Source organism: Salmo salar, chromosome ssa09 (genome assembly GCF_905237065.1).
Source record: "Salmo salar chromosome ssa09, Ssal_v3.1, whole genome shotgun sequence".
NCBI lineage: Eukaryota > Metazoa > Chordata > Actinopteri > Salmoniformes > Salmonidae > Salmo > Salmo salar.
Window position 1 is genome coordinate 88,216,320 of NC_059450.1, and position 15,731 is coordinate 88,232,050.

General features: G+C 41.8%; 2 protein-coding genes across 2 annotated transcripts; both read right to left on the reverse strand.

Moving 5' to 3' along the window:
• Nucleotides 1-185: 185 nt before the first annotated feature.
• On the reverse strand, nt 186-4,383 carry LOC106612155 (V-type proton ATPase subunit e 1). The gene is made up of 4 exons (XM_014213081.2): nt 4,112-4,383; nt 3,489-3,536; nt 2,271-2,396; nt 186-1,226 (listed from the first exon to the last, which is right to left on the reverse strand). The coding sequence occupies exons 1-3, from the start codon at nt 4,213-4,215 to the stop codon at nt 2,303-2,305; spliced, it is 246 nt and encodes an 81-aa protein (XP_014068556.1). The 5' UTR covers nt 4,216-4,383; the 3' UTR covers nt 186-1,226; nt 2,271-2,302.
• A 6,223-nt stretch (nt 4,384-10,606) lies between these two features.
• Nucleotides 10,607-13,700, reverse strand: LOC106612153 (60S ribosomal protein L26). Its single transcript, XM_014213079.1, has 4 exons — nt 13,610-13,700; nt 12,573-12,748; nt 12,214-12,354; nt 10,607-10,772 (listed from the first exon to the last, which is right to left on the reverse strand). The coding sequence occupies exons 2-4, from the start codon at nt 12,738-12,740 to the stop codon at nt 10,644-10,646; spliced, it is 438 nt and encodes a 145-aa protein (XP_014068554.1). The 5' UTR covers nt 12,741-12,748; nt 13,610-13,700; the 3' UTR covers nt 10,607-10,643.
• Nucleotides 13,701-15,731: the final 2,031 nt, after the last annotated feature.

Genomic DNA, 15,731 nt, shown 5'->3' on the forward strand with positions numbered 1-15,731 from the left:
AGTCATGTTTGATGATTTCTTGCTCGCATATTCGGACGTTGACAACAGAGGACACCATGCTCGACAACAAACCGCAAGGAATAACACTTGGTAAAAAGAGCGCACCTCTTTACTTACACAACAAAGAGGGTATTTTGGTGTTGAGCAACAAGAACCGGTTTAACAAAATGCAAAAAACATGTAAATCAATAGGTGGATTGATTGGTTTAATACCTATAATTTCTAAGGACAATGAATGAAAGCCATCACAAACACATAGAATGAAAGAAAGGCCACATTACGTGCAACACATTAACATATGGGGTAGCTATAGTCCAATAAAAAGGAGCCTAACGTTATTGTTTAGAGGCGAATTGGCTCCGGCAGGCGAACCAGTATGAATCGATTATTCATTGCGGTACGGTTCTAGAAACATAAAGCCCTCTACTTTCATACCACATCAAAATAAATTTCGCAAATGCTAAATATACTTAATGCGGTTTCAACCGGTTATTTTACAGTGACACGTTTGTGGCGCCTGTCTTCCGTGTACACGCAGGTGTTCTTAGTCGCAGAAAGAGAATTAGCAGGTAGTCGCTTCTGTCTTCCGTAAACAAACGCTGTAAAATGGAAATATGGCCGTTTGGGAACCCTTACCCTATTAAAAAAAAAAAGTGTAGTAATTTAACATTTTTTTCCTAGCTGATATGAAAGATACGTTCCTATGTTTCCAAAACCTTACCGCACGCGATGCTTGTTAATGTTTAGAGCAAGCATCGGGGCTCCTCTGGCCATTAGTTAGTATAGTCAATAGGCGCTAAAGTTAGTTAGCGTCTATGAATGGCAAAGGGGGATACCTAGTCAGTTGTATAACTGAACGTATTTAACTGAAATGTGTCTTCCACATTTAACCCAACACCGAATGGGCTTGGGTAACTAGTACCATGCCTTGGCAAGATCATATATCAGTATTAGAGAATCAAAAAAAGTCACAGCACAATATACAGAACATACCATACAAATCAAAGAAAAGGTTGATACTTCCATTCTTAAAGTAGTAAAGAGGATATTTTCAGAAAAGTCCTTTGGGGATCAGTTTGTACGAAGCACCTTTGCAGGCATCTCTCCACACTCTCTAAGGTCGGGCGTCAAAGGCTGGGTAAGGCTTTAGATTTACAAGAACAGTTCCCTTTGTGAGGAGGTGATTGAGTGCTTCATTGGTGTACAGCAGTGAGTCAGGTCCTCTCCTACAGAGAAAATGTTTATGGTCAAAGTTAATTATGTATTGCTTTTTCCATCTGGGCATTGCTTTCAGATCAGTGCAGATGATGGAAAGGAGACATTTTCATAAAAAGTACAGATTAAAATAGATAAGGAGCGGAAGCCACAACTACAGACTACTATTGACAGAGAGCGGTTTATTTGTTAATTGATTCATTTAATCTTGTGGCCTACACATTTGCAGCTAAAAGGCTGAATTGCCTTAGACTTACAGACGACGTAAGGAGCCGAGGCATCCGACAGTTTACCTATAGCGGGAGAGGAGCGAGGGCTGGTAGACTGGGGCCAGTGGGTTTACCTGTAGCAGGAGAGGAGCGAGGGCTGGTAGACTGGGGCCAGTGGGTTTACCTGTAGCAGGAGAGGAGCGAGGCCTGGTAGACTAGGGCCAGTGGGTTTACCTGTAGCAGGAGAGGGGCCGAGGGCTGGTAGACTGGGGCCAGTGGGTTTACCTGTAGCAGGAGAGGGGCCGAGGACTGGTAGACTGGGGCCAGTGGGTTTACCTGTAGCAGGAGAGGGGCCGAGGACTGGTAGACTAGGGCCACTGGGTTTACCTGTAGCAGGAGAGGGGCCGAGGGCTGGTAGACTAGGGCCACTGGGTTTACCTGTAGCAGGAGAGGGGCCGAGGACTGGTAGACTAGGGCCACTGGGTTTACCTGTAGCAGGAGAGGGGCCGAGGCCTGGTAGACTAGGGCCAGTGGGTTTACCTGTAGCAGGAGAGGGGCCGAGGCCTGGTAGACTAGGGCCAGTGGGTTTACCTGTAGCAGGAGAGGGGCCGAGGCCTGGTAGACTAGGGCCAGTGGGTTTACCTGTAGCAGGAGAGGGGCCGAGGCCTGGTAGACTAGGGCCAGTGGGTTTACCTGTAGCAGGAGAGGGGCCGAGGCCTGGTAGACTAGGGCCAGTGGGTTTACCTGTAGCAGGAGAGGGGCCGAGGCCTGGTAGACTAGGGCCAGTGGGTTTACCTGTAGCAGGAGAGGGGCCGAGGCCTGGTAGACTAGGGCCAGTGGGTTTACCTGTAGCAGGAGAGGGGCCGAGGACTGGTAGACTAGTGCCAGTGGTAGTACATGTACCAGATGGTATCGTTCTTTAGAGCTGGTCCAAACAGAGGGTTGAGCTGGGCCAGGATCGCTATCAGCCAGCTGAAAACATACAACACATACTAATAATTACACATCTACATATGTCTGTCATGGCTTCTGTTATGTCTAATGGCTTTCTTTGTGGAAGAATAGCAGTCACTAAGGCATCTGCTGGGGATCTAAATGAGGAATAAAGATACCTTGTTCTACCCTATAGTAATGGATGAACATGACAGCTGGGTCAGCTATAATAGAGGAATCCAACTAAGTGCTCAGCAGACTGAAGGAGACAACCTATCACTAGATACTTCCCTCTGCTGCCGTGAACATCATACCCATTATGTGGCCTGCACTGCACCCTGGTGTACATATGGCAAAGTAACATGACACAGCTTTATCTGCTAGCCTCAACTTCAGAAGCTAAATAATTAACGATGTAATTAAATGGCATCTCAGGACTACCAGGTTATATTGAATGGAATGATTACGTACAAAACAAGCAATAGGCGTACTCTCGGATCATTGACCACACCATACTCTCGGATCATTGACCAACAGTACTCTAGGGATAGATTTATTTTCTCTATCGGAAAAACCGAAGTGATGAACTTTGAGCATGTCTACATCTGTTAATGACTGGTAATCATTATGTACTGATGTTGGGACATTGAAATCGAGCTGCAGTTGGCCCAATCAATGTTAATGGCAAATGACCTAAGGGAGAATGGTGTTCCCTCTCTGTGTCTGTATGTGGGACAGATGCTTAACACTTCCCTAGCTCCAAATATAGGCCAATAGTCCAGTTTCACACTTTCATGAAAGCAACACTTATGCATGATGCAAGATTAAAAACACACAACACTGGGCTGTAATCACTACGCCGATTCTGTTTCAAAACGTTTTGCAACAAAAACCATTTACGCCAAACGGAAAACTCAAAAGAGAGTTTATATATTGGTCAAATTCAGGTAGGTCACTCCCAGTTTCATTTGCTCTGTTTGATTCTTACAACGGTAATGGGTTTCCGTAATGAATACACCCCTGCTGTTGCCTGCCTGCGCCCTGTTCCAACCAACAGACAAATTAATATAAGAAGGGCCCTCAGTGATACTGTTAAATATTCTACTACATTCCTTGGAGGACTGTACTTACAACAGGTAGCAGCAGACAGCAGTTAGCACCAACATGGTAACTATCACTCTGTGGAGGGGGAGAGAGAGGCATTATTGCACTGGGCCAAGACATTAGGCTATAGATTTGTACACCAAACAAACCAAATGTTAGTCCTATATCTGTGGTTTATTATGGCAAGTGCTCATCTCTCAGACGTACTACTAGGCCTACTTCATGCAGATAGTTGGCATAATGACGCCCTTCAGTCACATGCAAGTGACAGAGCAGACGAGAACTAGAAATGGACTGGGGAAGTTCCAAAATTACATCTTAATTCGTCTATATTCCATCAATTTTTATCCAACAAAACTACATTTGGCAAATACTAAAGCTTATTAGTACTTTAAAATCAACTCAGCTATTGTTGGCCATGATGAGCAATATTGTTGACAAAAGCACCAGCTGCCAAAAAGTATGATAATTTAGCAGCTTAGTCAAAAGCAAATAAAAAGTTATTGGACGCATACACATAAAATAGGTTTCACATTTTCCACGTATATGAATACAAGAGACATTTGAGGTCTAGCATGAAGTATGTCCTTTGTTTGCAAACTTTTATAGTTAGCAAGATATTGTTTTTTTCTATCATGTTAGTTACTCACCCTCTGTTCGGTCCCTTGGGGACAAACCACGGCACAACTCCACCAATAATCCCCCAAAACAGAGTCATTACCGACATAGGAATTACAAAACTAAGCTCCGCCATGTCTGTCTTTGGTTATAGAGTTTTAAAAGTAGACAAAGTAAACTTATGCGCTTGACAAGGCTACACAACCTCGAAGTAGCGAACTGCTACCAGACTAGGAAGTATGGATCACATGACGTCGTCACAATAAACTGGGCTGGTAGTCAAAGATTTTTTATAACTAAAACAAGATAACGACAGGCTGTGGTCTTCCAATGGGAACAGATGAGTCATAGTGGGCAGAACAAGCAAGCGGGTGGGCAGAGCCAAGCACGAGCTTGCGATATCCTATTGGTCCGTTCTAGCATGCATGTGAAATGCGCGTGTGCATTAACTCAACTCGATTTTTTACTCCTAAACAACGCGATTTTTTACAACTTTAGCAAAGGCGAAAGTTTACAAAACGTAGTCCACTCTGTTCATAACAGATTATATTTTTGGGAACAGCAAACTGTATTGAGATCAAATGTTTAGTCGATTAGAAAATGTGCTAAATGTAGGCCAAAATCCATCTCGTTCCAGCTTCTCCCACTGCCCGCCAGTGTGCTTCCTCTCACTACCATATTTGCTTCATACATCCAGTGAAATATCTCTCTCATTGTTCTGTGGGGTAATGGTGCCAAAAGTTGTTCATAAACTGATCCTTGAAAAATTTATCCAATGGGGAAATTAATGGAGTTTTTGGATAAATGGCCAAAATATAGATATCTTATACCTTTTGTTGTATAAAATCATCTTCATCGGCTAAAGGCACTTTTTGTGAATTTTGAAGCATTTATGTAATAACAAAAAGCCTTCCAGGACACCTACAGCACCCGATGTCACAGGAAGGCCAAAAAATATAATCAAGGACAACAACCACCCGAGCCACTGCCTGTTCACCCCGTTACCATCCAGAAGGCGAGGTCAGTACAGGTGCATCAAAGCTGGTACCGAGAGACTGAAAAACAGCTTCTATCTCAAGGCCATCACACTGTTAAACAGCCATTACTAACACAGAGGCTGCTGCCTAGATACAGACTTGAAATCATTGGCCACTTTAATAAATGGATCACTAGTCACTTTAATAATGCCACTTTAATGTTTACATGTCTTGCATCACTCATCTCATATGTATATACTGTATTTTATACCATCTATTGCATCTTGCCTATGTCATTGCTCATCCATATGTATATATTCTTATTCCTTTACTTAGATGTGTGTGTGTATATATATATATATATATATATAAGGAACACAGACTGAGACCAAGGTCTCTTTTACAGCTGGGCCCTGCGTGTACATGTTTACACATACAGTTTAGGTACAATGATTAAGAAACTACACAAGACAAAACAAATCGATCACAGATAACTTCCATAAGCAAGGAGCGTAACAGGAAAAGGCAGTCCATACCCAACTCTGTGGAAATCACATGGGCCTCAAGTGTAATCCATGCTTGAGACCTGGTGTTAGGAATTATAATATTGATGAGTGATGATAAATGAGAAGGTAGTTTATTCAGAAGTGCTTTAGAGACAAACACGAGAGCATGTTGTTCTCGTCTCATGGACACCGAAGTCCAACCCACATTTTGATATAAAACACAGTGGTGAGTTCTGTAGCTAGCACCCGTAATAAACCTAAGTGCGCAATGATAAGTAGCATCCAGAGATTTATTGTGGATGCCGTAGCATGCATGTTGATAATATCCACATTATCTATAACAGGCATAAAAGTAGCTTGCACAATTTGTCTTCTATTTGTAGAGGACAAACATGTCCTGTTTCTATAGAGGAAACCTAGCTTCATTTTTAGCCATTTACAAAGTTCGTCAATATGCATTTTAAAAGACAGTTTATCATCCAACCATATCCCTAAGTATTTATATGCAGAGACCTGATTAATTGACAACCATCGAAGCTTGTAAGTGCAAGTGTATTTTCAACCAACTTTTTGAACCTATTAAAAATCCTAAAATGTGTTTTCTTTGCATTTAAAACATGTTTTAGCTGTATAAAAGACCCTTGTAATATCTTAAAACCTGTCTACAATAGTGATAATGCTTGGTCAGCCGTTGAAGTGATAGAGTACATGATAGTGTCATCAGCATATAAATTAATTTGACACTTTCTTATCTCATCACCGATATTGTTTATGTAGAGAGTGAACAGTAATGGACCAAGTATAGAACCTTGTGGGACCCCTTTAACCAACTCCAATGGCTCCGACTGGATGCCGTCGACTCCAACAGCCTGATTTCTATCCTTTAGATAGTCATGCAACCAATGACAGGCATCCAATCCCAGTCCTATTGACGACAGCTTACACAAAAGTATTGCAGGGTCTACAGTGTCAAAAACTTTAGACAAATCTATGAACAAGGCAGCACAGTGCTTTCTATTATCTTGGGCATTAGCAATATAATTTACAACATGTACAGTGGCCATAATAGTACTGTGTTTAGGTCTGAAGCCAGATTGATTACTAGAAAGAGTATTGTTAACAGTTAAAAAAATTCACTACCATCACCTCCCTTGAGGAGTGGTATAAAACAAAGCTGTTTTCAAAGATTTAGGAATCTTTCCTATGACAAATGTTTGATTAAAGATATGCGTCACTGCACCAGCAATAATAGGTGCCGCACACTTGAGTAAATATGGATCCAGATCGTCAGCGCCTAATGATTTCTTAGAATCTATAGCAGATAGTGCAGATAAGACCTCATCTTCTGTGACTTTTTGAAAATTAAAAACCGGCTTCCTGTTTTCCACATCAGCTGAAGACCGAGGGACTGAAACAATAGACCGGTCAGGATCAGGTTGGCCATTTTTTCTTTGAAAAAGAAAACCAGCAGAAATAAAATGTTTATTAAAAACATCACAAATTTCAGTTAGGTCACTGATGATCCCAGATTCCGATGTAATTTGCTTCGGCAGGGAAGTCAAGGAGTTTCCTCGTTTAAGCGAGTTAGCAGTTTTCCAGAATTCAGCGGGATCATAGCATCAACAAAATACCTAGATTTTGCCTTTTTTATTCCCCCGGTCCATTTATTTCTTAATTGCCTAAAAGCAGTTGTAACAGTGTAGGTTCCGTCCCTCTCTTCGCCCCAACCTGGGCTAGAACCAGGGACCATCGCACACATCAACAACTGACACCCACGAAGCATCGTTACCCATCGCGCCACAAAAGCCGCGGCCTTTGCAACGCAAGGGGAACAACTACTTCAGGTCTCAGAAAAAGTGACGTCACCGACTGAAACGCTATTAGCGCGCACCACCGCTAACTAACTAGCCATTTCACATCAGTTACACAGCCAATCAGCTGTTTCACCAGTTTTCCTCGCCAAGGCTCATGCTTGATTCTTTTGCAGAAAAATGATTTTCAAATCACAGGAGAACGAAGGATTAGTTCGATTTTTTTAACCCCAAGTCGCTTTAACGGGGTGTGTTTATCAGCCATGAAGGTAAAAATTGGTGAAAAGAAAGAGAACGCTAAAACTGGGTCCATTATGCAGTTTACGGATAAAAACTCGGAATAATAAAAGGTCATGGATAAAGGCTTGCTCTGAGAAGTGTTTATAGTTTCTCTTTAGAATTGTACGGGGGTCAGGGTTTTTAGCCTAGTATCTCTGATACATGCAATAGTGCACTGATCACTGATGTCATTAGCAAATAACCCACTAACTATATATTTGTGGTGTATTTGTAAAGATAAGGTCTATTAATGTAGATTTTTGGGGTCTTTTGGATTAGGACGGATAGGTATAGTTATTAGTTGAGTAAGATTTAGTTCGTTACAAATGTCTTCATTTAAACGATGCTGGCATCAGCCAGTCCAGATTGAGATCTCCGATAATCAATAATTCAGAGTTTGCATAATTAGACATTAACTCAAACAATTTGCATAGAGCAGATACCGGAGCTGAGGGTGAGCGATAAACTCCCGCTAGCGTTAATAGTGCATTATGACCAAAGACCACATTTAGAACTAAGCATTCATACTGTTTCGGAACAGAAGTTAAAATGGACAGTGACATCTAGGTTGCATTTAACATATATGGCAATACCTCCACCTCTACCCACTCTGTCTGCTCTGTAGACATTATACCCAGCTAACAGAACATCTGAGTCTGGAACAGAGACACAGAGCCAGGATTCAGATATAATCAATATGTCAGCATGTAATTGTGAGACCAGTATTTCAATAAAATCTATCTTTTGGATCAAGCTTCTAGCATTCAAATGAATAATTCCTAGGCCACCATTTCGAGAGCTCATATCAGATGGAGCATTCAAGGTAATATTAGATGAGCGACGCTTCCTCGTGTAACAACTGACAGGCCTGAGTTGGATGGAGACGAGATTACTTCTAACAATACCCCTCTGCCTGTACGAGGAAGTGGCAACACGGTACCTTGACAGTAGTGTAACAATAACATAAAGTCCATCAAAAGTTTCATCCATGTTAGCAGCACCTGTAGACCTATTTAATGCTGTGGGGGAGGGCAGTGAGTATAGTGTGATGAGGAATTGTTCCGAGTATCAACCCCCATGGCAATATATCGTCAATTCTCACATGCCCTGTTTGAGGCTATAGTGAGAGCCAGGTTTGAGGAGGGAATGCTTGTACCATACCTATTCAGATGTAATCCATCCCGGAGAAATACAGTTGGTCGATGTACAGTCGTGAGCAAAAGCTGAGAATGACACAAATATTAATTTTCACAAAGTCTGCTGCCTCCGTTTGTATGAAGGCAATTTGCATATACTCCAGAATGTTATGAAGAGTGATCAGATGAATTGCAATTAAATGCAAAGTCCCTCTTTGCCATGCAAATGAACTGAATCACACAAAAAAATTCCACTGCATTTCAGCCCTGCCACAAAAGGACCAGCTGACATCATGTCAGTGATTCTCTCGTTAACACAGGTGTGAGTGTTGACGAGAACAAGGCTGGAGATCACTCTGTTATGCTGATTGAGTTCGAATAACAGACTGGAAGCTTCAAAAGAGGGTGGTGCTTGGAACCATTGTTCTTCCTCTGTTAACCGTGGTTACCTGCAAGGGAACACGTGCCGTCATCATTGCTTTTCACAAAAAGGGCTTCACAGGCAAGGATATTGCACCTAAATCAACCATTTATCAGATTATCAAGAACTTCAAGGAAAGCAGTTCAATTGTTGTGAAGAAGGCTTCAGGGCGCCCAAGAAAGTCCAGCAAGCGCCAGGACCGACTCCTAAAGGTGCGGGATCGGGGCACCACCAGTACAAAGCTTGCTCAGGAATGGCAGCAGGCAGGTGTAAGTGCATCTGCACGCACAGTGAGGCGAAGACTTTTGGATGATGGCCTGGTGTCAAGAAGGGCAGCAAAGAAGCCACTTCTCTCACGGAAAAACATCAGGGATAGACTGATATTCTACAAAAAGTACAGGGATTGGACTGCTGAGGACTGGGGCAGTCATTTTCTCTGATGAATCCCCTTTCCGATTGTTTGGGGCATCCGGAAAAAACGCTTGTCCGGAGAAGACAAGGTGAGCGCTACCATCAGTCCTGTGTCATGCCAACAGTAAAGCATCCTGAGACCATTCATGTGTGGGGTTGCTTCTCAGCCAAGGGAGTGGGCTTACTCACAATTTTGCCTAAGAACACAGCCATGAATAAAGAATGGTACCAACACATCCTCTGAGAGCAACTTCTCCCAACCATCCAGGAACAGTTTGGTGACCAACAATGCATTTTCTAGCATGATAGAGCACCTTTCCATAAGGCAAAAGGGATACCTAAGTGGCTCGGGGAACAAAACATCGATATTTTGGGTCCATGGCCAGGAAACTCCCCAGACCTTAATCCCATTGACAACTTGTGGTCAATCCTCAAGAGGCGGGTGGACAAACAAAAACCCACAATTTCTGACAAACTCCAAGCATTGATTATGCAAGAATGGGCTGCCATCAGAGGTCTTGAAAATGAAGGGTCAACACTACAAATATTGCCTCTTTGCATCAACTTCATGTAATTGTCAATAAAAGCCTTGGACACTTCTGAAATGCTTGTAATTATACTTCAGTATTCCATAGTAACACCTGACAAAAATATCTAGACACTGAAGCAGCAAACTTTGAGGAAATTAATATTTGTGTCATTCTCAAAACCTTTGGCCACGACTGTAGAATGTGTATTAGGTAGTTGTGGAATTGTTAGAGTACGTTAGATAGTGCTGCACTGTTAGAACTAGAAGCACAAGCATTTTGCTACACTCGCAATAACATCTGCTAACCATGTGTATGTGACCAATAAAATGTGTTTTGAACGTGAACCATCATGCGATTAGGCTGGTTCCACCAGGTGAAACCAGAGTATTAGGCAAAACAAAAACATCCCCATACGTGCAGCACTTTACTGTGATAAAACCATGTACGACAATGAAATAGATTTTTACAACAGTTTATTGTAAACAATACATTTTCACTCTGCCATCTTCTCAATGGTTTCCTCCTTGTATTTGCCCTTCTCCTTTCCGTCAGCGCGGGACTTGGCCTTACGCTCCAGGATCTTCTTGCGATCCTTGTCCAGCTTTAGCCTGGTGATCACAACCTGGGAGGGAAGAGGGAAAAGAGAGATGTGATTGGCACAATCATTTAGAGCAGGAGGAGGATTGGTTCTAGGTCAACTTCAATATAAACAGTGTGGTGAAAAAAATGATTCCTGTAACCCAAACTGATTTCCTCTTCACGATGAAACACTTCTCTGCCACAATACTAGTCTAGCTACGCCATGGAGAAACATCTCAGCCACAATACTAGTATAGCTACGCCATGGAGAAACATCTCAGCCACAATACTAGTATAGCTACGCCATGGAGAAACATCTCAGCCACAATACTAGTATAGCTACGCCATGGAGAAACATCTCAGCCACAATACTAGTATAGCTACGCCATGGAGAAACATCTCTGCCACAATACTAGTATAGCTACGCCATGGAGAAACATCTCTGCCACAATACTAGTCTAGCTACACCAGAAGTTGGCTAGGCTTTAGAAGCTAAATTGTGAGTTTCTACAAAACAGTGGACTTTATCTGCAATCCCAATCAGAAATGACAAATCCATGCCCAGACATAACACGGAGAGCCATTATATTAGACAAACGAGAAGAGCCCTCAAATTCGACACAAGACTGGGGGGAACTATATCAAATGTGTTACTACAAGTAATATCACCGATGTCCAAGACCGACTGGAGCCAAGTAGGAATGTATTGACCACCAAAAATCAGTAACCAAGGCTAGTCTCACATTTTAACATTGATCCTAAGCTTACATGTCAGGTAACTGCACTAAGCGGAGTACTAGCTGGTAGTCAATGTTTCTTCCCCAGTACAAAGCATACATGAGGTGCCTGCTGCCATATGACATGTTCAAATCAGTCAAAATGTCCAGTGACTTACAGTAAGGCTGACTACAGTCAACTAATCTTCCTTCATAACAGGAAAACATCCATTGCCATGACATCTGAAGGCTGAAACAAGTGGTGAATGGAAAATAACTGTACATTGGCTCAGTTTACCCAGGCACCCTACAGAAACATTTACATTTTCTCAAGTAAACGTTCCTTTATTCCACACCGTGTCAAAGCGCATTGGAGAAAATCAATAAGAAAAACACCATGGCTTGTCCAACAGAAATATGCAATTTTGTTGGGTGGACAGTCTGTCTAGGTGAACATGACCCAGGTGTGGTGACCACTGAGCTTGGACACACTGATAAACCTGCATGCATTTAGAAATTCCTACAGGTATGCAACACCAACAGGTAGCTGCTGAGAATGGTAGTTCTTTATGGTGTTAAAGCCAGGTTTTTTGTGTGTGTGTCACTCCACAACAACAGAAAATAGTGATTTTTGAAAAACCATCGTGGACCACTCAAATTTAGTTGAGACACTAAAACAATCATTATCAACAATGTATAATACATCTATACACATGTATGCATCAAAAGGTACAGGTGTGTGACTACAGGTAGATGCTAGTGCCTCACCTTGCTGGGGTGGATGCCGACGTGCACGGTGGTGCCGTTGGCCTTCTCTCTCTGCACGCGCTCAATGTAGATGACGTACTTCTTCCTGTAGACCTGCACTACCTTGCCAATCTGCTGACCTTTGTAGTGGCCACGGACAACCTGCACAGCACAAACATGGAAAATATCATTAATAACCACGTGACCAAAATCTTAACTTTAATTTGAATTGGTCTGAAATCAAGTGTTAGTTCTGGACTGACCTGTAATTACAGGGCTGGAGTTTTATGTAGTTCCTCACGCATGTTAGTAACAACTAGTAAGGCAACCTGATAATTAGTATCAAGTCTGGTCAAACTATGTGGTTCTGGGGTCTTTACCTGGACCTCGTCATCCTTGCGGATGGGCATGGACCTCGCATTGTACTTCTGACGGAGCTCCTTGGAGAGGGGGGAGGACATGATCTTCCTCCGGATGTGTGAGGGTGCATTGAAGTGCCTCTTGCGGTTCTTACGCCGCGAGGATGTCACAAATGGATTCAGCTTCATGTTGATGACTGTAGGGCAAACACATTAGACAACATTCAGACTAGAGCGGTAGGATGGCCCGACAGATCAATCACAACTTGCTACATGTCAATCATTTGTCTAGGCAACATGTGTTTGTTACCAGTAACAAACCAACACAACTGCATAGCTAATGTACAAAACAAAGCAACAAAGCCAAGAGCCTTATTAGCGAGCACCTCAAGTAATATACTGTTGTTAAGGTGAAGCTAGTTAGCTATATAGCTAACGTTGGCTGGGTAACGGTAGCTAGTCATTTTCAGGATCTCATGTCAATAGTTACAACATTTAGCTAGCTAGACAAGCTATCCACCCAACAACTGCATAAATAACGTTTAACAGTTCAGAGATAATCATAGACCACCACCTACAAGTTCACACAAAAATCTATGAGCTGCTATGTACGCGTCACATCCATGCTTTCAACATGGCATGGGTACACAGATAGCTACCTAGCAAGGTTGCGAATGCTATGTTTGATGCTTGTCAAGCGCAGTGCACTTCAGTGTTAGAGAGATACAAACTACACATTTCAATGCCATGGGGTTCGCTAAAATATGAGACACTATGAAAACATATCGTGAAATGAATGTTCAGGCCCAATTCAATTCGTAGCCTGTCTGCCATCCTCTGGGGTTTAACGGGTAGCTAGCAAGCCAGCACTGGTCGAGGGATGAAGATTACAATACGTTTGATTTAGCAATCAATATAAAATGTGGCTCCAATAGTGATCACTATAGAAATATATGAGCGGTACCTGACTTTACGAGTACTTTTTGGGACCAACAAAAGTGTATAACATAGGATGGATGTTGATAACTTTGGTGAAAATGTCAACAAGGAATTCTTACCCTGCCGATTACTCCTCTATGACCGGCGGAAAAGAGACTCTCATTGTACTTCCGCTCGCATTAGTTCTCACATGAGTCCCGCGAGAAGTACACACACAGAATGAGAGTTACTGCTGTTTATACTTCGTAGCTGGAAGTTACATCAATCAAAATAATCCATATTAATCAGAAATAAAAATGTACAAATGTGTATGTAGTACATTGACAAATATGAAATGTTTCTTTGTTCCTACAAGATTGTTATTGTGCTTTGGAGTTTCACATTAGTCAATGGAATGTATTTGGACTGCTTATGGATTAGGCCTACAATTTCATGAAAATATTAAGTCCAGTACGGGACGCCGACGCCAACAACAGAAAAGCATATCGTTTCATGAGGAGGCATCGTTATAGGTTGGTGGTCAGTGTATGTGTGTGTGTTCGTCAGAGCGGGCTTTGAACTGTATGGAAGTATACTAGAGTAGAATACGAGCAGTATGGATGTTGACCAGGAGATGTCGCCATAAAGCATCATAAAGTATCATGTAATTTAGTCGGCTCTCCTGGACCTTTTAGGACTTTCCATCTCGACTGACACCCTGACGATCAATTAGTAGGCTAAATTTCCCGAGAAGAGACCTAATACAAACAAACCTGACTGAACAAAATTATAAACGCAACATGTAAGCCATGGAATGACTGGTCACTTTAATAATGGAACACTAGTCACTTTAATAAGGGAACACTAGTCACTTTAATAAGGGAACACTAGTCACTTTAATAAGGGAACACTAGTCACTTTAATAATGGAACCCTAGTCACTTTAATAATGGAACACTAGTCACTTTAATAATGGAATCACTAGTCACTCTAATAATGGAACCCTAGTCACTTTAATAATGGAACACTAGTCACTTTAATAATGGAACCCTAGTCACTTTAATAATGGAACACTAGTCACTTTAATAATGGAACACTAGTCACTTTAATAATGGAACACTAGTGACTTTAATTATGTTGACATAATGCTTTACTAATTTCATATGTATATACTGTATTCTATTCTACTGTATTCTTGTCAATGCCACTCTGACATTGCTCGTCCAAATGTTTATATATTTCTTAATTCCATTATTGTTACTTTAGATTTGTGTGTATTGTTGAATTGTTAGATATTACTGCACTGTTAGAGCTAGGAACACAATCATTTCACTACACCCGCAATAACATCTGCTAAATATGTCTATATGACCAATCAAATTTGATTTGATTTGATTTGTAAAGTGTTGGTCCCATGTTTCATGAGCTGAAAAAAAATCCCCAAAAATGTCCATATGCACAAAAAGCTTATTTCTCTCAAATGTTGTGCACAAATTTGTTTATATCCCTTTTAGTGAGCATTTCTCATTTGCCAAGATAATCCATCCACCTGACAAGTATGGCATATCAAGAAACTGATTAAACAGGATTATCATTATACAGGTGCACCTTGTGCTGGGGACAATTAAAGGCCACTTTAGAATGTGCAGTTTTGTCACACAACACCACAGATGTCTCAAGTTTTGAGGGAGTGTGCAATTGGCATGCTGACTGCAGGAATGTCCACCAGAGCTGTTGCCAGACAATTTAATGTTAATTTCTCTACCATAAGCTGCCTCCAATATTGTTTTAGAGAACTTGGCAGTACATCCAACCGGCCTCACAATCACAGACCACGTGTAACCACGCCCGCCCAGGACCTCCACATCCGGCTTCTTCACTTGCAGGATCTTCTGAGGGGTGTTCAGGAGTATTTCTGTCTGTAATAAAGCCATTTTGTGGGGAAAAACTGCTTGGCTGGGCCTGGCAGCCAAGTGGGTGGGCCTATGCCCTCCAAGGCCCACCCATGGCTGCACCCCTGCCCAGTCATGTCAAATCCATAGATTAGGGCATAATAAGTCAATTGAAATAAATGTATTTCCTTATATGAACTGTAACTCAGTAAAAACGTTGAAATTGTTGCATGTTGCGTTCATATTTTTGTTCAGTATACATTGTAGCCTGTTTATTTTGGCTTGCTTCACAAGTATTCATCACCATCATCTAGGCCATTTGTCAGTTTATTAAAACAAAAAATATATATATTTTCTCCTGTATCCTAGCC

Coding starts and splice junctions, on each gene's coding strand:
- LOC106612153 (XM_014213079.1), bottom strand. CDS start 12,740: ATGAAGCTGAATCCATTTGTGACATCCTCGCGGCGTAAGAACCGCAAG. Junction 12,355..12,572: donor GCAAGGATGACGAGGTCCAG/GTAAAGACCCCA, acceptor TGTGCTGTGCAG/GTTGTCCGTGGCCACTACAA. Junction 10,773..12,213: donor TCGGCATCCACCCCAGCAAG/GTGAGGCACTAG, acceptor CTTCCCTCCCAG/GTTGTGATCACCAGGCTAAA.
- LOC106612155 (XM_014213081.2), bottom strand. CDS start 4,215: ATGGCGGAGCTTAGTTTTGTAATTCCTATGTCGGTAATGACTCTGTTT. Junction 3,537..4,111: donor CCCAAGGGACCGAACAGAGG/GTGAGTAACTAA, acceptor CCCCCTCCACAG/AGTGATAGTTACCATGTTGG. Junction 2,397..3,488: donor GCTGTCTGCTGCTACCTGTT/GTAAGTACAGTC, acceptor GTATGTTTTCAG/CTGGCTGATAGCGATCCTGG.